General features: G+C 38.1%; 1 protein-coding gene across 1 annotated transcript; it reads left to right on the forward strand.

Annotated features, from left to right (window-relative positions):
- The first annotated feature begins 1597 nt into the window (after nucleotides 1-1597).
- LOC101851186 (heat shock 70 kDa protein cognate 5) lies at nucleotides 1598-23121 on the forward strand. Its single transcript, XM_005098062.3, has 17 exons — nucleotides 1598-1735; nucleotides 4667-4722; nucleotides 5923-6192; nucleotides 6697-6821; nucleotides 7894-7967; nucleotides 8417-8523; nucleotides 10735-10897; nucleotides 11257-11349; nucleotides 11695-11904; nucleotides 13092-13181; nucleotides 14748-14885; nucleotides 15633-15737; nucleotides 15927-16044; nucleotides 16582-16676; nucleotides 18145-18237; nucleotides 18962-19102; nucleotides 21109-23121. The coding sequence occupies exons 1-17, from the start codon at nucleotides 1715-1717 to the stop codon at nucleotides 21202-21204; spliced, it is 1995 nt and encodes a 664-aa protein (XP_005098119.1). The 5' UTR covers nucleotides 1598-1714; the 3' UTR covers nucleotides 21205-23121.
- Nucleotides 23122-24580: the final 1459 nt, after the last annotated feature.

Here is a 24580-nt window from a genome sequence, read left to right on the forward strand (position 1 = left end):
TTTTGAGAAAGGTCAACTTCTTCATCATCCCCTGCCAATACGACGTCTTTCAGTTTCTGCAGTCTCATGTACCCTAGAAACTTCACCTCCCATTGTTCATATTTATTCTCATCCCCATCGAATAAAAGTCTACTGTACCGTGAACTGGGCCCATTTAACCTGTTGAATGGGTACTAGATCTGATTTGACTAGAAGTTCTGTGTATATAGTCAAAGATGGTTTTGTAAGCTTTCCAATCGAAAAGCGGGGAAAATTATATTCTCTCACAAACAGTTCAGATGATACTTTTGACAAAATGAATTATACTCAGGATATTATGGGTTGGCATGAAACACTTGGTCACTGCAATTTTGATGATGTTTTGAGGCTTGAAAGTGTTGTTGATGGCATGAAGATAAGTGGGAAGGCGAAGAAGAAGGAATGTGAAGTGTGTGTGTGTGAAGGGAAAAATGACGAATGAGAGAAGTAAGAATCCACGTGAACGTGCCACTTCTCCGTTGGAGTTGGTGCACACTGATCTTACAGGTCCAATTAACTCTTACTTCACATGAAGGCTTTAAGTATGCAACTGCATTTACAGATGATTTTTCAGGTGCCATGTTTGTGTACTTTTTGAAAAGTAAAAGTGAGACTATGATGGCAACAGAAAGGTTTTTGCAGATTCAGCCCCCTATGGGAAGGTAAAGACAATAAGATCAGATAATGGGACGGAATTCACTTCAGGAGAGTGTAAGGCACTCATCAGGAAGAATCAGATTAAGCAAGAAATGTTTTCTCCTTACTCGCCCCACCAAAATGGGACAGCTGAAAGGCAGTGGCGTACCATTTTTGAAATGGGGAGATGCATGCTCCTTGAAGGTGAGCTGCCAAAAGCGTTGTACGGCCATATGCAGTGCACACAGCAGTGTACAATCGAAACAGATGTTTCAATGCAAGGCTGAAACAAACACCAATACAAGCACTGACAGGGCGCAGACCAAATATTTCGAACATGCGAGTCTTTGGCTGCGACTGTTATGTGTACATAAGAAAAAAATTAGACGAGAGATACAAAAAGGGAGTTTTTGTTGAATATGATAGGCTAGGTGCAGTCCAGCATATTTGGTATATTTTTCTGATACTGGGAAATGATAAGATGTAAAGTGGTACACTTTGTCCAAAAGAAAGCTTTTGATTGTGTAGAAAGTGAAACTCAGACCATTGATTTTTCAGATGATGATGTTTTTGTAAAACGTCCTATTCCTATTGTTGAAAATGTTCCTGAAGAGAGGTCAGATTGTAAACAACCGATCAGCTGTTTGGCCGTTGTCTGCTAAATTTTGTTCCCTCATCATGGCAAGTCAAATCAGATCTAGATCTAGTACCCATTCATCAAGTCCATTCAACACATACACACACACACACACACACACATATACACACACACACTGGTTTACATAAAACAGATTCTAGTAGAGTAGAGAATCTTTGGTAATACGAGGCTACGTTGCACAATCATGACAATTCCTGTCCTAGCATAGGCCTAGTTTCATAAATTGATCCAAATTCCAAAGTTTCCGAGTAGTGTCCCTTGGAGATTCAACCGGAAGTTAATCAGCCTGATGCAAGCCGAACTGACCTTGCCCGACAGTTATCATCATTACATAGTCCACACGTGCGAGAGGAAGGGTACCCTTGAAGATCGTTCAGCTGTAGTTGGAAAATTTCATTCAAAATGCCTGGAATTTCTAAGAATGTAAGTTGCAATTGAATGGATGAAGCTCCTGCTCCGTAAAAAATGAAGTGAAACTCAATTTAAATTAGATTCTAGAGCTCTGTGGTCTCCTTATAGCCTTGTGCCTAGTCTTGGCTTGCTTCTTGTGAACTGCGTAAATTACACAAAGTACAAGTACTACAAGTGCCTGCTAGCTGGACTCGGAAGACTGAGAATCTACTAGATTTCTAGATCTAGATTCTGGATCTAAATCTAGATTCTTCTAGATATTAGATCTAGATCTAGATATCTAGAATCTAGAATCATTCTTAATGCAGTATGACTATTACTATTGACACTAAATTGCCATTTATGATTTCAAGAGTTGTTCTCCTTATTCTGCTCCCCATTTATTTTATAATATAGATCTAGATTCTAGATTAGATTCTAATAATAAAGTCTTATAATTTGATGATTGTTGAGAGTTGAGCATTTCCTTTATTACTTTGCCTTTATTTTATTTCCTCTTTAATTTTAAGCGTTGTGTGGACTGAACTGAAGTAATTGAAGAAGGGTGTTTTTATTCATGCTGAATGATGGACCTGTCTCATGCTCACTCATTTGGTACTCTGCCTGCCTTTGGGAAGGACTTTCGTAATGAGCGACCACCCCATCAAACACAATAAAGAAGAGGCCTAACCCTAACCCTACCCCAAACCCTAACCCAACCCCTAACCCTAACCCTAACCCTAACTCTAACCCTAACCCTACCCCTACCCCTACCCCTACCCCTAGCCCTCAATTCTGCTCTGTCTCATTGTGGTCGCTCGTTACGGAAGTCCTCCCCTCCTTTGATATGGTGGTCCTGACTTTTGTGACAGAGAAATTTATAATGGCGCTTTTTCGGTAGTTCCCACCCCCCTTATTGAGCCTGACCTTCATCTAGATCTATATGTTTGATTCGCGGCGAGTTAAGATATGGCCACCTCTATTCTCTTCGCGCAGGCGAGTCTTTTGGCTATTCTCACCCGGTGGGCGTTCTCCGTTAGCCTAGGCCAACCAGTGAAGCGTTCACCCTGAACCACAGAATTCTACACTGTGATAACAGAATTATAGAATTCTGTGCTGTCAACAAACGTTCTAGATCTATTACTACTGTTAGTGTTAGCCTAAAAGCGTGCAATTTTGTTTGTGGGCAGTGGAGAGAGAGAAAGAGAGAGAGAGAGATTAGTGTTAGCCTAAAAGCGTGCAATTTTGTATGTGGGCAGTGGAGAGAGAGAAAGAGAGAGAGAGGAGTAGCGCGAGAACTTTCGGGCAAAACAAAATGGCGACCCGCGTAGTTCGGCTCGATTCAGAAAGTTAAATAGCCAGCATCTTTGTAGATGTAAATGGATGCCTACGAAGGATAGTGGGGATCAAGTGGTACGATCGAGTCACGAATGCTCAACTGTGGGAGAGAACAAGCCAAAGGCCAGTAAAGGAAGATATTCAGGTGAAGAAATGGAAATGGATTGGACACACCCTGAGGAGACCCCGGACAAGCATCATCAGGCAGGCCTTAACATGGAACCCACAAGGAAAGCGTAAAAAGGGAAGACCTAAGATGACATGGAGGCGAGCGGTATCAGCGGAAATTGAAGAAGCGGGGACATCATGGAAACAGATAGGAAAGGATGCTCAGGACAGGCTTCGCTGGAGTAATGTTGTTGATGGCCTGTGCTCCACTGGGAGTTAAAAAGGGCAAGAGAGAGATCTTTGTAGACAACCAAATTAATTTAGTTTTCTTTTTTAACATCATTTTTTAACTTTGTTTTGGTCAATTTGATCGTCCACACCGATAGACAGTATACGGAAAGAGACAGAGAGAGAGAGAGGGGAGGAGTAGATCTTGCGAGAACTTCCGGGCAAAGCAAAATGGCGACCCACTTAGTTTGGCTCGATTCGAAAAGTGAAATAGCCATAGCATCTTTGAAAACGATCAAATTAGCTTACTTTTGTGCTATAACATAATTTTTTCTTGGCTTTTATCAATTTAATCATCCACACCGATAGACAGTTTTCCAAAATTAAGAAAAACAGGTCTTGTTTCACGTCGGGTGAGAATAGCCTACGCTGGCAAGTCTCACCCGGGGTGAGAGGTAGATCTAGATCGTATTTTTATTCTCACCCCTGGTGAGAATAGCCACTTCCTAAGATATTAAAACTAACAACCTCAAAACATTAAATTGTGGTAAAATTCAGGGGTGCATCCCCCCTGAAACCCCCCACCTTATTTTTATTAGGCAGGTCAGGGGGGCAAGCCCCCTTGAAACCCCCCTACTCTTGGGGCCAAATCCCGTGAATAACAATTGCGGGGTGGGAACTACAGAAAAAGCGCCAAAATAACAAGGAGAAAATCTAGATCTAGAATCTAGTTTTGACCCCACCGACGATGAGATCTAGTCTTTCTGGTTCAAAACTAAGACTAAGACTAAACGATTACTTTTTGATGCGCGTGCCGATATAGAGAATAGCTTATCAAACCTAATTGCAAAACATCAAATCGTGGTCAAAATCAGGGGAGCATGCCCCCCTGAAACACCCCATGTTTTGGTGTGTTTTTTAGGTCGCCCCCCCTGATACCTCCCTTGCCTTGTTAAAAAGTGAAATTTTACTGCTCATTTTGAAGGCTAGATTTAGATTCTAGATCTAGGCTACTGATATTCTAGATCTAGGCTACTGATAAAACACCATAGATCTAATCTAGATCTAAAACATTGATACCGACTATTTGAATCAGTATCGATATCCAGTAGGCCTACTTACACAAGTCGGGACTGCCATATCCAAGATAGAATCTGTGTTTTACACGAGAATTTTGTCTTAATATCCACCACAAATTAGGCCCTATGATCTTGTAGTTCCGTTCGTTGAAGTCCACCACCCATTTTTTGTTTTTTGTATATATATGTTTTTTTCATCTGATCTTTGCAGATCGTCATATTCTCTGGTGCCTTCAGGAGAGGCTTCCTCCTTCAAAAACGGTTCAAGTAAGTAAAGTTGTAGTAGGTTTATTATTTTACTGTCATTCCTGTCTTATGCTCAGGTAGACCTAATTTATTATTTTATTGTACAATGCCTGTCTTGTTCATACTGTAATTTTACTAAGGCCCTAATATCCTTTTGCAAACTATTAACCTTTAAAACCCTGAATTCTTTTTTTTCATACCTACCTAGAAACCTGAATTAAAATTGAGATACTAGAAAAAATTAGGTTGGTTCAGTTTTATTACTGTGTCTTTAATTGTTAGATTTTACCGAAGTTTGAAAATGTTATTTATATATGAATGCACAGTCTGGACAAAGGGGGAAAAGGTTAAAACACTGGTTTTTAGGATCGACTCTATGAGTAAGTCTTTTGTATGATCCCTGACTCCACTTCAGTGGAAGCATCATTAGACCCAGCCTTACATATGATCTAGCCTCTGGTAGCTCTAGTGGTGATCCCCTGCCACTTCCACCATTGTCAAAATCATCATCGATGTTATGCGGAACATTGCAATCGTCTTCAATTGTCGTGTTTATTGATATATATCCCACTGGGAGATCATTAATGGGGTCTGGTTCAGGATAAAAAATGTCAAAAATTTTGCGGCCTGAAGGGCCTGGCAGCGAAAAGTGACTAATTTTTTAAAAATCTCGCAAAATTTCCTAATTTTCGGTGTAACACTGCTCTCATTACGTTATCAGTACTTTCTGCTTGCAACAGAGTCATCTGTCCCTGTTTTAGCACTGGGGATTAAACGATAAAGTTGACCAGCGGTATAGGAAAATACGGCGTCAGCGGTACAGGGTTTTAAGGGTTGATATTTTATTTTGAGGTAGTGATATTTTTATTTGAACTAATTACACTGTTTAGCTGTAATATTTCATTATCAAATATTCAGTAAATGATGAATATTTACTGCATATTTTGGTGGGCAATGCTTGCTTGCAGATTGAAAAATAAATGCTTTTTCCTTGAAACTCAGCAAACCAGGAAATGTATAGTAAAGAGAGGGTTGTGTCAGAATAATCTCTTCTTGCTTTGACTGAAAATTGAGAGAAAGATTTAATGACCTTGTATCCTTTTGGTGTGTAATTCAACAACTATGTATGGAGTCTTGTTTTGTAATCCATTTCCAGTTTTCTGTTTTTACCTCTATGAAAATGTTATTCATCAAGTGGCCTCCTTTTTTACCTTCATTCAGATCTGACAAAGTAAAAGGTCATGTCATCGGCATTGACTTGGGTACAACCAACAGCTGTGTTGCTGTTATGGAAGGCAAACAGGCTAAAGTCTTGGAAAATTCTGAAGGATCACGGACCACACCTTCTGTAGTTGCTTTCTCTAAGGATGGAGAACGTTTGGCTGGTATGCCTGCCAAAAGACAGGCTGTTACAAATGCAGAGAATACTCTGCATGCCACTAAACGTTTGATCGGCCGACGCTTTGAAGACGCAGAGGTCCAAAAAGATTTGTGAGTTGTTCTAGTATAATCGAAAAATTATTTAACAATACCCATATTGTTAGCTTTATATTGGATATCCACCTTTTACTTAATTGTTTTCTCAAACTTCAAAGAACTTCTATGGGCATGCTGTGATGCAGGAGAATAGTGCGTGTGAATTCATTGTACCATCTGGTTTATGGGTGGCGTCATGTCTTTTTAGTATGTATTTTAAGGATTTTTTTGAAATAATGTTGGTGGATTGCATCAGCTGGTGTGGGCAGTTGCTTCTTTGAAAGTTATGATAATATAGAATGGGAAATGATATTAACATGCTGAATTTCATTCTCATTCTGAAGTTAAATAAAAATATTTGCGATTTTTTTTGTCATGTCATCTTCGTCTTTGCTGTCTTGGGTTTAAAGATTTGTCCACTTTCATGCTCTTGGTTATAGGGGATTGGTTTTTTTTTATAAACATAAAATTTGATTGTTGTGGTGATTTACTCACTCATTCTGAATTGCTTGTCTTCAGAAAAACAGTGCCCTACAAGATTGTGAAGTCCTCAAATGGAGATGCATGGGTTGAGGCACAAGGAAAAATGTATTCTCCAAGTCAAATCGGGGCTTTTGTGTTGACTAAAATGAAGGAGACAGCAGGTTAGTGCTGTAAATGGAGAAAGAAATGTTTGCAAAGAAAGAAGGTTAGTTTACTTTTAAAGTGGCTGCTCAGTACTACATATTTAATTACAGTAGTAGTTGTTACGTGTACAAGTATGCACAGTACTTGGTGCTTATTTTATACGACTGATTTGTGTAAAAAGTACTTCTACATTGCTCGTCGTGTGCATCTCTTGTTCTGATCAAAAGGCATGTGCCTGCTTTTTGAAGATCTGGTTTACACTTCATACTGTCTGCAAGCTGTTAAAAGTTTCAACTCACTTGAGAGTAACCTCCTGTGTTTTTAGGTTACAAGCTATGGGAAGCTGCGAGCCAACAGTGGACCCACTGGTTTCGTTTCGTTAAAAATTAGGTGGAGTTATGTGCTATACTTTTTTAGCTGTAGCGAACTAAGTTGGTCACCCTTGCATTGCAATAGATGATTTTATTATAAATTGAGTGCAAAAAAATTGCAGAACCCCCAGACATTGCCTTTCGAAATATTGATAAAATAAAAACTATTCAGACAAATTAGATGCCGTTTTCTTTTTCAGTGAAGGCATTTCTTTCTTTCTCTTGTTGAATATTAAAAAAAATAATGATAGCTTTCACAGGTTGGGTTTTTTTTGTGGTTATCGCTTCAATAGACCCCAAAAATGTCAGGCTGCAATCGTTGTTGGGTGCTAAATAGCTCGGGCTCAAGTGAGTTAATCCCGCATTTTTGATTGTAAAAAAAATTTTGTTAGAGTTTCTTAATCTGTTGTATTGCTTGCATGAGCTTGAAAAATATGTGTCGAAAACGAAAGGGGAACTTTCAAGGATTGGCTTAGAGTGTCATTTTCCCACATAACCTGTATTAGTGTAGCTCAAAATCAGACTGCTAGTACATTAAGTACCATCCCGGCTTGCTGTGTTTGCTGCTGAGGGATCAGCTGGGTCAGCTAGATGAGTTAATTCCTCATTAGGCTTCAAGGTCTTTTATTCAAATGGGTTTTGTCAGAAATAGTGTATTCATTCTTTTAATAATTTCTCTTTGAAATTACTCATTACTGTCACTTTTTTTGAATTGCAGAAAGTTACTTGGGGACCAAAGTGAAGAATGCTGTTGTGACTGTGCCTGCTTATTTCAATGATTCTCAAAGACAGGTAATTCAAACTGATTGTTAGATTGATTCCAGTGCATCAGTAGACAGTTGTCTTATTAGTTTTTCATAAACTATTCGAAATGTTACTTTCAAAGTTACATTTTAAGGTGATTCAGAAATAAGGGAAAGATGTGATACATGAATATTTTAATAGAGGCCTTTACTTGGTAATAATATAAATATTGTATAGACATTTTGCAGTTTGTTGTTGCAATATAAGGTGATGCCTTGTTTCCATTATCGCTGTTGTTCATGATTAGTGGCACTTTGTAATTTTAATATGGTCTACAGATCTTCAAAACATTTTAAATGCAGGAAAAAATAACTTTTAAAGCACTTAATAATCCTAATACCATGTGCTCAAATCTTGCAAATGTTGCTTTAAAAGAGGTTGTCCTTGATCTGGTTTAGCATATTTAGTTTAGTTCAAGTTATCTTTTGCACTTTCAGGCTACAAAAGATGCTGGTCAAATTTCTGGGCTAAATGTCCTGCGTGTTATCAACGAGCCAACTGCAGCAGCTTTGGCTTATGGAATGGACAAGACTGAAGACAAAGTGTATGTTGATACATGTTTTGTGAAGGTCAATGCTTTATGTACACTACTGTCCCCGTAGAATTATACAAATTTAGAAGACCAAATTATGCACACAAAAAGCAAAATTATGCAAAAATTATGCAAGTTACCGTAACACCATTCGCGACATGTTCTGCACTTTTTCAACACGAAGTTTCGTGATTTTCATGTTTTATGTACAGAAAAATTGAAAACAGAACATATCAGTATCAGTAATTTGTTGTGTATTTGGAAAAGAAAACAATACACATCAGTAAAAAAAAAAAAAAAACCTACCAAAAATAATAATCTCTGTAACTTTCAGCTGTAGATCTAGATCTAGATCTACTGAGGAAAGAAAAATGTTTTTAAAAATATTTTAAAAATAACCTCTGGACCTCTGATGCTGGCGCATTACTAAAACCAGGGACACCTGTCAAATATGAAACATCAGTAGACTTGAGAACAACAACTTTTGATGGATTGAAAAATAAAACATGCTCAAGAAACAAAATCACAACCCATTTAACCAAGATCTTGTAACAAGGGAAATAACCAGCTTTTCACTTAAATGAGAGTTATTACAGTGATTGCGTGCCTTTAGTCACATGGCGAGGCGTTAATTAATTGTTTTGTGGGAAAAAAACGTGAAAAACGCGGATAATCCAAAATTATGCGAATGTTGCAGAATTACGCGGAAAAAACGCGGCCGCACAATCGCATAATCCTATGGGGACAGACACTAGGTTGCAGAAAACATTCACCATAACCGTGTGCTAAACCATTTACTTACTATAAGCACCAGGGGTCGTGGCTATTGGTTAACTACTTTGGTTGCCAGGGGTTGCCAAACACATGCCCAACACTGCTGTGGTAAGCATTTCTCTCAGGTCTCAAGACTAGGTACAGTGGAAACCATATATATAACAGGCCCGGTAATAACAGGGATCCGGTAAAACCGGTCATTTAAAAAATCCCTCTTTTTTCCTACTCTTTGTCTCTATTAAAAGTTATCGGCAATATCAGGGCCTCATCGGGGCGCAATCGGTTATAGCAGGGACAAAGGCTTGTTAACAATGTGTAAAAAGTAAGAAAGAGAGAGTAACGCAGTGATAGAGCAAACCTACGCAAGCTTACGCCACTGTAGGTGAAGCGAGAAAGGGCTGTGGTGTGCTGCAAACTTCGGTCTAGCCCTAAGCCAAGCTACACGCACGCCTAATGTGTCATGCGCAGGCCTGCCACATGGCCAAAACCCCTATTCGTGGGTACTTGTGGCAAGGGAAACTACCCAAGAATAAATGCAGCTGGATTAGTTCACAAATGCCTACTTCCCTTGCATTTCTGATTTAACAGGGATCTGATATATCTGGTTTCCACTGAAGTCTGATTATATATGACAAAATAATGAGGCTATACAACAAAAGTCTGAGTCTCTCTTCTGTCTTTTTGAGTCTTTGGATGGTCAAAATCATCAAAAAATAGTGTGTATGTGAATTTTTAAGGATGAAATGGAACTTGAAACACATACAAATCGAAAAAAAAGTCTGAAAGGTACACATGTGCTATGATGTTAATTTTTCGTCATCAGTATTGCTCTTGCAAAATGGTGACACCCTTCACTGAGCACACTTATGATTGCTCTTACAGGTTTAGTAACTGGCAAAGCTGAATATGGAATGGTCTTTTGGGTGTTGTGTTGGCTTAAGTTATTACAATAGTGGATAATTGGTTCATAACAAAACAACAGAGACACAAATGCGTAAATAAACAAAAAGTTTTACCACTATTTTTTGTCATTGGATTTTATTCTTTAAATTTAATGAAATAGATGGGTAAACAAATTTAAACCTGGTAGTCACAACTATATTCGGAAAAATAAAGGACTTGCCCAAATCTGCACTGGAAAATGGCTTGTTGGGACCAGTATACTTTTTCTAACATATTTGCATATCCCTCCCCCCGATCATAAATGTTTAATGAGATAAAATATTTTGTGATATTTTTAGAGAGTTATTAAACTTACTTCCCATGTCGGGATTCTGGGCATCTATCAGGATTGATAAACTTTTATTTTCTTTTCACTTTGCACTTGATAATACAAATTCACTGCATATCCTGTTGATTCTTGTGAGGCAAAGTAGATTGTCAACTTGTCTTTTTGAGTGAAGGAGCAATAGGATGTGGTAACCTTTTTGTTTTTGCTATCTTCTCCAGAATTGCTGTGTACGATTTGGGTGGAGGAACCTTTGATATCTCCATTCTGGAAATCCAAAAAGGTGTTTTTGAAGTGAAGTCAACTAATGGTGACACATTCCTTGGTGGAGAAGACTTTGACAATACCCTTGTCAATTTCTTGAGTGCAGAATTCAGGAAAGATGTGAGTGTTTTGATTGTCTATTAATGAGGCTTTGTGTGTTTTGAGAATTTGTCAAAGTAGTTGAATATGTAAATTTCATGACTTTAAAACTCTTTCCCTTTAAGCCATTCTCAAAAGTACATAAGAAATTGACTTGGTAAATTGTGAGGACTGAAACTGAACATTTGTGTAAGCAGACAGGCTGGAAATGTTCCTATGGCACTAGCTCTGCATAACATCAGTGACAGGACAGGGCGAGGTTGTTACAAGAATGCGATGTGTGGAACTGTGTGACGCAAATGATGACAGGAAGTATTCAATGAAGGTTCAATGGATTTAAGGAGCATCTGATTCATATACTGGTTTTCTTTCTTTTTCAGCAAGGAATTGACATTACCAAGGACTCGATGGCAATGCAGAGGTTAAGGGAAGCTGCGGAAAAAGCAAAGATTGAACTTTCGTCCTCAATGCAGGTACTAGTTGTTGTCAGTAAACTTAAAAGGTATCCTTGTGCGATGATGTTAATTTTTCGTCATCAGTATTGCCAAAGGTAAAGTGGTGACACTTTTTACTGAGCACAACCTATTTCAGAATTATTTTTTTTCCTATTTCTCATTTATTTTAGATACCCGGTTTATGTCGGTCCATTTTTCTCAATGTTGGTTCTTTAGAAGTTTGGCTGGTCAGATTTATATTTGAGACGAGTGGTTGGGTGCATTTTTTGGCATTATGGAGTAGTACTGTCAGTTATCGTACTTGTCCATGATTTTCAGTATTTGTTTTATTTTTAATTAATGGTCTTTGAATTCCCTTTCCAGACTGACATCAACCTCCCCTACCTCACAATGGATGCATCTGGTCCTAAACACATGAACCTCAAACTGTCCAGATCTAAGTTCGAGTCTATAGTTGATACTTTGATCAAGCGCACTGTGGGACCATGTCAGAAAGCTCTACAGGATGCTGAGGTCAAGAAAACTGAAATTGGTGAAGTCATCCTTGTTGGTGGCATGACACGTATGCCTAAGGTAATTGCTTGTTCAGTGCACATGAACATGTGGTTATTATTGTAGCAAGTCCCATATAAAAGAATTTGTGGTTTTAATACTTTTAAATCTACATAAAGTAGCCCTCATGGAAATTCTTGCCTATTCCTTCTGAAAATGGATATAAAAAGGATCACTTCTTGAATACTACAGGTTCCATAATTTTGCGTGGTACATTCTTTTCTCTTGCAAGTATTGACCGAGCACTCGGTCGTGATTTCAATGTAATCTCAACAGTTTGTTTGTCCTGGGGTCCAGCCTCCTCATGTTCTTGGCATGAAACTGTCACTTGCGAAGTCATGAGGTCGCATTGGGGATGATCGAACCATTGTGCTATGATGTTAATTTTTCGTCATCAGTATTGCTCCTGCAAAATGGCGACACCCTTCACTGAGCACACTCATGATTGTTCTTACAGGTTTAGTAACTAGCAACGCTGAATATGGAATGGTCTTGGTGTTGTGCTGGTTCTGGCTTAAGTTATTACAATAGTGGATAATTGGTTCATAACAACAAAGACAAATGGATAAATATACAAAGCACCTGTAAACAGACACACAGCACTGTAGTGGTGTATACTATTTTCAAAGTTTGATTGCACTTTGCTCTATGGTTTAGGATTAACAACATTCTATATGTGACCAATTTATTCGATGCTCAGGGTGAGTTAAAAAATGCTGTGTTTCAAATGCTTTCACCTGTCAATACTTCTCATGCAGCTTGACCAATGTATAATTACATAAATGTACCATATTTTTTGTAGAAAACAGGTTTTCCCATGAGTAGTGGTTAGATTCTGAAATTTTTCATACACATACCATCTTTTGGCAAATGCTGATTAAGAACTTCTGTGTTTGGTCTGTTTTTCGTATGTTTTTCCCCACTTGATTTTGTTGTGTTGTTTTTATTGCACAGAAATGTGGATTTTAGAAATACGTCCCTATTTATTTTTGGAAATGTGATGGCAGCATGAACTTAAATAGAAAGGTGCATGTCCATGTTTGTTATCCTACTGTTTTAGGGGGGTTTTTTTCTTAAAAGAGGGGATTGGCTTAGATTTCTATCCTGAGACTGGAATCAATCTTTTAGGATGTCAAGTTGATTTTTTGATTATTTTGTTAGTGTGTGTTCTAGGAAATCATAGTCTTTTTATTTACTTGAATGCACAGGTTCAGTCTACAGTCCAAGATCTGTTTGGTCGTCAGCCTAGCAAGTCTGTAAATCCTGATGAAGCAGTTGCAATTGGAGCAGCCATTCAGGTATGTTTCATTGTCATTTTTAGAGAATTCTGTGTTGACATTGAAGTCTTGTTGTATTTTAGTTTAGTTTTAGTAGAGGTTTTACTTGTTGTATGGATGTGAGACATGGAACGCATCTCAGACTTGCATAAAGAGGATCCAGATTTACTTGAACAAGAGTCTTAAGTTACTGAAGATCAGATGGACAGACTGGGTTACCAATGAGGAACAAGACAGCCCAGTCAGAGATGAGGTGGGAAGAAGGCAGTGGCGATGGATTGGACATACTCTCAGGAAGTCAGGTAGCTGCATAACAAGGAGAGTGTTGAATTAGAACCCACAGGGTAAAAGATCAAGAGGGAGACCATGTTGAACCTGGAGAGGAGTTACAGAAATTTATGTATAGAAAAGTGGGATGACATGGAATAACATCAGTACAGGGAAAGGTGGAAAAGTGTTTGTAGAGGCCATGATGATGATGTTGACATTGAGCAAATTTTTATAAGGATGTGCGAGGAATCCTTAAAGTATGGCAAGGAAAACAGCTTGTCATGGAACAGTTTGTAGTCAATCTTCTATTTTTTTGTGTTCTACTGGCTGGTGTACCTGATGAACAGTTAAAACAACTACAAAGAGTACAAAATATTGCTGCCAAAATAATTACTAAAAAACTAAAGCATGATCATGTGACTTCTATTTTAAAAGCATTACACTGGCTCCCAGTGAAAGAGTGTATTATATATAAAATCTGTTTAACTTGCTACAAGTGCTTAAATGATTTATCACCGGACTATCTAAAACAGCTTTTAACACCATATGTGCCTCCTAGAATGCTCAGATCATCAAGTGACAAAACAACCCTTGTTAAGCCTAAAATAAATTACAAATCATATGGCCAACGCTCTTTTTCATATTTTGCCCCATTTGTTTGGAATAGGCTTCCAAAAACTATCAGAGAAGCAGAAAATCTAGAAATTTTTAAGAAGAAACTAAAATCATTTCTTTTTTCATCATATTTCGATTAGACAGAATGCATCCAAGCTGTAGATCGTTGTGAGTTTGTATGTGCGTATGTGTATATGTATGTGTGTGTGGTGCGTGCGTGAGTGAATATGTGTTTTCATGAGTATGTAACACTATGTACCTTTAAAATTGATTTGTAAATCCATAATATGTGTCATGTTAAGCGCATAGAGCATTGCATAAGTGGATATGCGCTAAATAAATGCAATCCATTATTAATATTGTCAGTATTATTCTATGTATCCTAGGAAATGTTTAACTGCTAAATGCAAGTTAGTGAACACTTTTTGTTGAGACTATATTTTTGCTCTCACTGAAATTGATTCCATGTTTTACCCAGATAAAAATTGGATTCATACTTTCAGTGCTTTCCTTGACACTGGGAAGTTTCCAGTGCTTGATGAATATCATTCGGACATGTAAAAATTTGTTACGATTGAGTGGGGTTTGGGATTCTCAATAGGAAAATGTGAACTCTTGTCTCCTTCATGTATCAGAGAGTTGCAGTCCTGCATTTGGTTTGCTGACTTTTTTTGTGCTAACAACTGCGTTTCTGTCCTACAGGGTGGTGTGTTGGCTGGAGATGTCACAGATGTCCTGTTGTTGGATGTCACGCCCTTGTCTCTTGGAATTGAGACTTTGGGAGGAGTGTTTACCAAGCTCATCAACCGAAACACCACCATCCCCACAAAGAAAAGTCAGGTAGGTCAGATGCAGACTGTATTGCTTCATCACTCATTAGTTGACATTTTATTTGAATTTGTTCATACTATGGGTTTTGAAGATGAACTCATTATGTACTTACTTACAGAAGATGTTTCTTTGTGTAATTGTGAACATTACTTGTCATTTGGCTTTGGTTTGACCTTCAAATGAAGGCTGTGTTAATTTTTTAAATGTTTTATTTCTTTCTTTTGTTTGGTACTTATATGTTGTCATGGGAAGGTTCATTTCCTTTTTAAGGTTTTTTTTTCCTTTTCATATAAATACCTGCCAATTTTTTTTGACATTAAAAAAGTTTGTGGGCATGAGCTAGTGATGCAGTGACATTTGGCACCGGGTGGTCCAGGGAAATAATGTCTTAAGCATAAAAAATTAATATCCGTCAGTCCTTGGAGTTTCACCAATATTCCAAAACTTAAGATTCACTGGAAAGGTATTGTATGGGATTTGAAGAACTTTTATTCACTTTCAAATGTAGTTTCGCTTTTTCCATCACTTTATTATCATTTTCAGATTGAGATAGATTATTAATTTTTCTCGTTGGGTAATTTTAAACTGAAATTCAGTTTGTGGCATCTCTGAAGCATAGTGAGTAAATTTTTTAGTCATCCATGAATGATAGACTAAATGGGAATAAGACTAAAGTATTCATGGTCAGTAAATGTTCTCACTTTAGTTACTGTGTTCCACCTGTACTCACTGCGTCTTTTTATCGCCTGTGCACAGGTTTTCTCTACAGCTGCAGATGGCCAGACTCAAGTTGAAATCAAAGTTCACCAGGGTGAGAGAGAAATGGCCATGGACAATAAACTTTTGGGCCAGTTTACTTTGGTGAGTAATTTTCTTTATTCCATGCTAATACTCTCTCATCTTTTTAGGAAGTTGTAAATGGGGTTTATTTAGGTCTTGTAATGTTGTTGGTTAGTAGTCTATAATTTCACCCAAAAATTTACCAATTTTTACATTTGTGACTCAATGACAGATGAAAATTTCATTTCATGTGCTTACCGAATTTTCCAGGTTGGAATCCCTCCAGCACCCCGTGGAGTTCCACAGATTGAGGTCACTTTTGACATTGATGCCAACGGTATTGTTAATGTGTCGGCAAGAGACAAGGGCACAGGAAAGGAACAACAAAGTAAGTCTAATCTTTATGGTTCTTTGTCCAGTTCTTAGTTGATTTGTTCATCTTGTGCAGTTGTTTGTCTGTTGTTGTTTTCCAGTATTGTGACACATTTAATATGAAAAAGTTAATGTTTTCTACCTTGTAAGCTTATTTGACTTGACTACTTACCAGGTGTAACATTTACTGCCGAAAAAAAAAATTGTTTTAAGTGGTATGCTTTTCATGTATTGTGCACAATAGACAACTCATCTACAATTTCAACTTAAATTTTAGATATATCAAAGCCACTCACTGTTAATCGTTTTAATATGCCACTTAGTCTAAAGATTTCCCTTTAGATTGAAATGGGGAGAAAATATTGGACTCAAATGTCCCTTTAGAGATTTTACAGTATTCATTTCCACTTGATGTGTCAGATTTGTAATTTAATTTTTTTTTCCTTTTAACCGATAAAAGTATCCTACCTTTAGCAATTTTGACTCATTTCTCAATCATGTTGACCCAGGAAAAAAATTAATATTTTCATGTTCTATCGATTTTGAATTTCAGTCGTCATTCAGTCCTCTGGTGGCCTCTCTAAAGATGAGATTGAAAACATGGTGAAAAATGCAGAGATCCATGCTGAGGAAGACAAGAAGAAGAAAGTAAGTAATTAAGCTTTCTTTGAAAATATATCGTGTGCTGTTTGACAATGCTGTGAAAAGTGTTAATGAAAAGTGATGGTCACTATTTCACACTGCTGGGTAACACAGAAGTGAACCTTGCTTTTTGGATATATTGATTTGTTCAGCAGAGGTTAGTTGTATTGGTTAAGTTTGGTTGTATGCAATAAAAGTACTGATTAGCTCAATGGCCAGAGTTGCAGGAAGTCGGAGGAAGAGTGATTGTTGGGATTTACCCCCTGCACATTGACCAGTGTTCTATCAAATGACTATTTTTTGTCAAAAAAGTGTGTCAAACACAGTGGAATCCGTAGATAGATTACTTGCACCGACAGGGTACACATCAGTCAAATATTAAGTATGATGAGAATTTTATATAGTCCTGTGCAATATACAAAAAGAAAAACGAGCACATTCAGTACAGTAGAACACAGCTATAGCAGGACATTTTGTTCCAGAAGAAAAATCCTGCTGTAAGCGAGTTCCCGCTATAGGAAAGGAAAGGGGAAATTACTGAAAAAATATTTTTTGAATCCACATGAATACCTCCCTTTCGTGTCAGTAAAATTTGCCCTTTTGATTAGCCTTCCTTTTCTTGTCAACTTTGTTGATTATCTCGGCTTTTAATTTGAGTGAGAAACATTTCCTTTTGTCCTTGTTGGAAGCCATCTTTTTCTCGGTTTCGTTCCTTGTGCTGTCTATCGTACCAGAAGGACAACTGTAGAACTGGTGAAGTGGATGCGTCCGTATGCGTATGAGCATCAATGATTGCATTTCAATGAATGAGGAATCACACACTGCACGTTCTCCTCTTCTTGAGTCTCGAACTCTAAGCTAGGATACATCACTTTTGGTGTGGCTCACGTAATGCGTCTCTTCGCACCATCTCTCTCTGCCACCTGCCCCACCTCACTCATTCACAACGCCGCACAGCTGACTGCCTGTTCGGAGCCCACCTACAGGCCCCCCCCCCCCCCCTCCAACCCCCTTAACCCCAGCTAGAGCTCGCTCGATCTCTCCCGCTGTATCCGAGTTCGGGCCTTTCCTTGCCCCTCTAAACCCGAGCACAGGAAATTTAGCTTATAGAGAGAGAAAAAAAGGGATTCAGGTAAAGTCCTGCTGTAGTCGTGTTCTACTGTATTTACCAGTAACACATGGGTGAAGCTGTTGTCTTCCTTGTGTCTGTATTCTCTTTATTGAATACCCGGTAATAAATATTGTCAAGTATGCAGAATGTTGGCATTTTCTCCACTTCAAACTCCATTTTATTCTTTTGTATCACCTGTTTTCGTTCTTGAAGACATTGATGTATTTAATAGTTTGTTCTTGCCTTTGAAGAGATGCATTTGGTATAACACATTGTCATTTACTTCAATTTAATATGAACCTCCTTTTTCTAAACTGTAGTTTTTTAAAATACCAGTCTGACAAAGTTATCTTTATCTCTCAGGAACTGATTGAAGTGCTGAACCAGGCAGATAGTATTATTCATGATACAGAGGCTAAGATGGAAGAATTCAAAGAACAGCTTCCACAAGACGAGGTAATAAGACGGTCATGAAAGGATAATGTGCTGTTGTTTGTTGTTGGGTTTGTTTTTTTGGTTGGTTGTTTTTTCCCCAGTCGTTTTGTTTTTGTTTGATTTACAGACTTCAACATAAGTTAATGACCACTTTGGCCAAAATTCCTCGAAGATTTCCGTGCTGCTTGTGGTTTTGCCCTTTCAAGAAGCTTTGCAGCATGCATTGTTACTCCATTAACACTTTCAGAGCAAAAAAGTTTGAAACATTCCTTCTTGTCTTTTTTCTTTCGGATTTTAAAAAATCAGAGCTGTCTGTCAAGGTGGTCCTTAACTTATGTTGAAGTCTGTATATGGTGGTGGTGGTGGGGGGGGGGGGGGAGAAACGCCATTAGTAGGTCCCTCTTCTTCCTGTCTATACTTTTGCTTAGCACCAAATGATTGTTATTGTGTAGATATGCTTCTTTTTGCTCATATGAACAAACAAATTATTTTCTGGCTTGATTTTCAAAACATAATAATTTGGTGGTTTTATTTTAGATTTGTGGGGTTTGTTAAGGCAAGTTTATTTGATGCACCTTTCAAGTTCTTGGAGTACAAATCATTGATGGTGGGGGAGGTGTGTGTTTTACCTCCAACTTGTGCTTAATGTTTTAAGTTATTTTCTTTCTCTTTCTTTTTTGTTATTTCTTCTTAAATTGCTGTTGCTGGATAATGGTGAGATGTTTGTTTTGTTTCGTGCTCTCAGTGTGACAAGCTGAAGGAGAAAATTGCTACCGTGAAAGACATCATTGCCAACAAAGATAGCAAAACTCCAGAGGAAATCAAGCAAGAAACCTCAGACCTCCAACAGGCTTCACTCAAATTGTTTGAAATGGCTTACAAGAAGGTGAGAAATGTTGTTGTTGTTGATATTCTGAGTTACTTCTTTCTTCACCTGATTAAGGATTCCTAATTGTTTATTGCAACTTTCAAATTCTGTAATTAGTGGCTTAGTCTGTTCTGTTAGGAGAAAAGAACAGTGCCTTATTTTTCTCTTCCTTTAATGATCAATGAAAAAGTTCTTTGTTCTTTGAAATTTCTCGCCTGTATTTCAGAGAAAAAAATTGCTCAGCACTCAAATTTTTTCCTTTTCCTAGTTTGTCCCATTAAAAAAATTATTAATTAAAAATAAATTTAGCGTCTTTATTGGAGAAGTTTTTCTACAAGCTAACATTTAGGGAGAAATGATGTCATGAAATGTGTGTGCAGGGGTCCGTATGCATATTTTTTCTGATATTATATTGTTTTGCATGTCTTCCTACCCAACACTGGCTGTATCAGTACAGTTTCTCTATGTTTGTAGACCTGCATGTTTGCCGACAATCGCCTGAAATCCGACCCGCGAACCGGCCGATGCTATCGCTAGGCCCACCTGTATTAGTCTATGTGCGAAGTGCGAGGCCTGGCCGACTGCCAGCGCCCCCTTTTTCTCCCGTCGGCTTTGTCGGCACTTTTCGTTTTCGTGCCGACCACCGACGCGCGCTCCGCCGGCTGCCGACGTCGGCGTTTCCGTCATAATTGTCGGAACCCTAGTAGAAATGCGAATACGAAAAAGGACGAGGACCTAAATTATCTACTTTCAGTTTCGTGCTCGAGCGGCCATTTTGAATTTCGTTTGTTGACAAATTCAATTGTTGAGATCGTGTGGATTCATTCACTCACTTGACTTGTTCTAATAGAATCTAGATCTAGATCTAGATTTATATAGATCATTATAGACCTCAATGGAGGATTCATATTCCAATTCTATTGTGTCAAACCCTATCGTAGTCATAGGTTGTGCTGTAATATTAATGTTGGTAAAAAGCATTTCATCAGGTGCGTGAATTATTTAGAATCTATACTCAGCTGAGTCCCTCTTTTCGGAATTGGATGCGGATTTCTAGTTCAAGGCCTATTCCTATTCACTTGTTCTACAAGATCTAGATCTAGATTTATTTAGATTACTAGATCTAGATCTATATATGGTATGGAGGATTCATACTCCAATTCTATTGTGTTATTGTATCAAACCCTATTATAATAATAATAGCAATGTAGATGTAGGCCATATTATGCATGCTCTTTGTTTTGGAGTGGGGTTTTTTGTTTTTTGTTTCATTTTGGACTTGTGCTGGCCTTTTTACATGAGGCCCGTTGCAGGTTCTTTTTTGGGGTAGGCCTAGGGTTAGGGTTAGGTCTCTTCTTTATTGTGTTTGTTGGGGTGGTCGCTCGCTACTGGGAAACGTCCTTCCTTTTATGACACCCACAAAATTTAAGCTCTTATTGGGGGGGGGGGGGGGGGGGTGCGCGCAAAATTTTCAGACAATCTGGTTGAGGCTCACATGCAGGTCTATGTTTGGTTTTACAACCCTAGACAAGTGTTTTTCTTTCTCTGTGTATGTCTTGTTCTGTGTGAACAAAAGATTTTTTGTGCTTTGATCTGTTTCAGAACTTGCAATATAAAAACGTGGTCTGCCTTCCTACAGGTTTTGATGGTCTATCTTTATTGTGTTAAATAATGAAATGAATTGTACCCTCTTCAAGGCAGGAAAATGTCTATTCTTCTTTTGTAGAATAAAAACAATGAATCATCATCCTCCAGGGACCCTATTTTTTCATAGAATAAACTAGGGTGGTATACAGTAAAATAGGCAGTAGGAGCTACGTGGTGTCTCATGAAGTCCATCTTAAAAACCTGTCCTTGTAACAACCTGCATTTTTTAAGACTCCTGATGGCCAAGTTCTCTGGCAGAGACTACCAGTGTTTTCAAAGGCAGTTTTGACGTAAGATTACAGATTACTCAGAATAATTTTTATTGTATCCTTGAGAAAATACACAGATGACTTATCCTATGCACTGTTTTCCCTCAGATGGCTGCTGACCGTGAAGGCAGCTCTGGTGGTAGCAGTGAGAGCTCTGGAAGCTCGGAATCTACTGGTGACGAGAAGAAGGAAGACAAGAACTGATTATTTTATGTTTCCATGGCGGTTTGATGGAAAGAGTTACGGCAAAAGAGAAAAGTCATTCAGCATCACTCATAAAGGCTATGTAGTGCGTCAACAATGTAGCCTTGAGAGATGTGTGGGTTGAAAGTTGAAACTGAAACTTCAATTCGAACTTTTTATCAAAAGGGTTTGATGGTGTATCACTCCTGATGGTTGTATTGATGAATAGATTCAGGGGTTTTTTTTGGAGGGGAGGGTTATAAATATAGCAACATTCTCTTATTGTGATCTGGCAGGAACATATTTATTGATGCTGTACATCTCACATGAGTAGTGGGGATCATTCTACTATGTATAACTTGCCATCAATATGTTTACCCTGTAGTTCATTTTACTTGCTTTATGAGGCATTTGTATTTACTGCCTTAGATTTGTTGAGAGACCCTGCAGCAAATGTCCTGCATTTGGATTTTGCCTAAAGTGTGGCAGCTCTGTACACTTCAAATAAAGTAAACAACTGGTTATGTTTAATGGAAAGTACCAGACACAGAAGGAAGAGAAATTTAAATTCCTAGATACTGACTCACAGGGTGACCCCCGGCAAATAAATTATAAAATTGCAGAGGTCGACCTCTGGCAAATAAATAATTGGTGCAAGTCTATATGCAATATAGATTTATTTGGTGGCTTTTTATCGAAGCACTTTTCCAGCATGCTTTCAATTATTGTCACCCCGGCTAAACGTTTCCCTGCTGCTGGTTAAATGGGTATCTTCCCGCCCATACAGGGAGTGAGTACCAGCAGATAAGTGGTGAAGAAAAATACTGTCGTGCCGGGGCAGATGCATGCAGGGAATATTTTGTGATGTTAGGTTGCGGAATATTTGATTGGTGGATCTGATAAAATGTTCCTGGCTCCTTTTTTTTCTTTTTCTCTCTGATTTCATCAGAGCTCATTTCCTATTCTATTGATGCCATTTGCTAGGGGTTCAAATTTCATTTCATTACATAAAAGATTTGTGTTTAATGCTTTAATGAATTTGGATCTTTGTAATAAGTTTCAGCATTATGCTAACGTTAGATATATATCATTTTCCTCTGCTCCTAAAGAGACAAGATGTGAGCTTTCAGATTCTCATACGGAAGTCACCGCCTAAAGTTCTGAAAAAATTAACACTCGGTTCTGGCCAATATCATTTAGTTTCTGATTGTTGTTTCTGGGTCAATATATCCACAATAACTCATTATTTTCTGCTGTTAATTTACTATCACAAATGGTAGTGACTTTTAAGATGGTTCTGATACCCTGTACTGTATGTAGTGTCTTACATTTTTAATCCAAGAATGATGTTGCTGAGGGAATGGAAAATGTTCTTTGGTCACCCAAGCCAGTATGAGTTGTGAGGATGGAAATAAATGAAAGAAGATTGTTTGAGTTTGGATGAAAATGTGAGGTAGTTGCAGCAGAATGTAAGATTAATCATGGTTATTTAAGAAATGGACGTTTTCTATTACATTTGATATTTTGTTCTGTCATGCACCTTTCCTATCATATTTAATGTTTCCATTTGAAATCATCTGATCAGTCTATATTTTTGGGGGCACCAAATACAGGTTCCATTGTTGGTTTCGCTATGGTTCTCACTTGAAGATATGGAAGAGCCACTTGTGTGTCAAGATGTATTTGGACTGTGAAGTTCCCAGTGTTCTTCAATTTATGGTTGTTTGTAGCCAGAGTTTCTCTTTGTCATGCTATAGGTTTGCCATTAGTAAAGATGTCTGTTTAGTAGTGTGCTGTCTTGTCTAACCTGTTGATTTTCATTGTAATATTCCCAGTTTTAGTGGTCTGTTTTCGGTACAGGTTTGTATCTTGAGTTTTTGTAAGTATGTGATACTATGCTGCATTTCAAAGAAAATAAAGAACCAACATTACAATGAATCTCTAGATTGTTGTCTTCTGTTTTGAAGTAAATGTAGTCTTATTTAAGCTAATATGTAGAAGTTTTCTGTCTCCTCCTTGCTGAATTTTTTTTATATCATGTATCACTCTCTCTTTGGGTTGATGGTTGGCAGGTGTTCTGGTGTGGTTTGCTCCTTTCCTATCAAATATCTGTGCCCTTATCTCTCTTTTGTTATGTTACTCTCTAGCAATATGGGGTACAGTCAAACCTCATTGTACTGCCTACTATGGGACAAGCATGAAGTTAGCGGGATGGTGGGTTAGCACCAATTGTCATCTTGGCTAGTGGTAGACTGGTAGAGACTAGAGGCAAACTGTGGCCAGTCTTGATTTATTTAGTTAGATCTGTCTTGTGCGATTGCCATGCCCAGGGTAAAAATAAGTAGCCTACATGTAGTTGATTACATTTACAGCTACAGCTGAAATGTATTTCAATTATAAATAATTATGTAAATTCAAATAGAAAATTTCTGCTGGATCAGACGCTAGGCCATGTGTCAAGGAGCCTGTTGACGGACACTTTATTGTACCCAACACTCCTCAGTCCTCGGACTGTCTCAGGCTACTCAGGCCTTTTCTGTAGACTTGAGAAGAGTCCTTATACAGTTGAAACCATTTATAACAGGACCGGTAATAACAGGATTTTTTAAAATCCCCGTTTTTTCTTTCTCTTTACCTGTAGTAAATTTTATTGGCAATAACAGGGACTCATCAATCTAATTTATTATTTCAGGGATACAGAGACACGTTCAATATGGTACTGGATTTTTAAAAAAATTATGTGGTAATGATTTCTTTATCTCATTATACTTATACAACCAACACATGACCTAGATTATGGGTCTATTTCGCAAATGGGATAAACGGGGAAGAGAAGGGGAGTGGGAGGAAGTTGGCTAGTTTCCCAGGATTGAACAAAGAGTCGGTAAGCAGGTTTGAAATGTATCAAAGTGTTGCCTTTGCTGTGCTGCTTATTGGACGTAAGTATCTGCTACATCCTCAAAGAGTTACATGAAAAAGCCTAACAATAGAACTAGCCCCGCGCGCAGAGCATAGTCTGTCCCGAATAAAAATACTGGATTTGTCCATGCCCCTTGCACATTTCTTAGATTCTGATTTAACATGGATCCCTGTTATATCTGGTTTCTACTGTAATATAAAAACCTTACGGGCGCCGGCCAGCCCTCTGGTCATTCGGCTAATATTTGGCAATGCCAGATGTTTTGCCGACAGGTTGGGGTGGTGCAGTCCACTTTGAAGTTTTTCCGGGCGACTTTAAAATTAATTCCAAATTATGTTTTTGAAATATTGGCAGCAGCATAAAAATAACAGTACTTTCATGATCAGTGCAAATCGGCGAAAAAACGCTGGAAAAAAGCTGATGAACTGGCACAGACAGGTTTGGGACATAATCAAGCAGCCACTGAGTGTGTGTAGT

Source organism: Aplysia californica, unplaced genomic scaffold, assembly GCF_000002075.1.
Source record: "Aplysia californica isolate F4 #8 unplaced genomic scaffold, AplCal3.0 scaffold00171, whole genome shotgun sequence".
NCBI lineage: Eukaryota > Metazoa > Mollusca > Gastropoda > Aplysiida > Aplysiidae > Aplysia > Aplysia californica.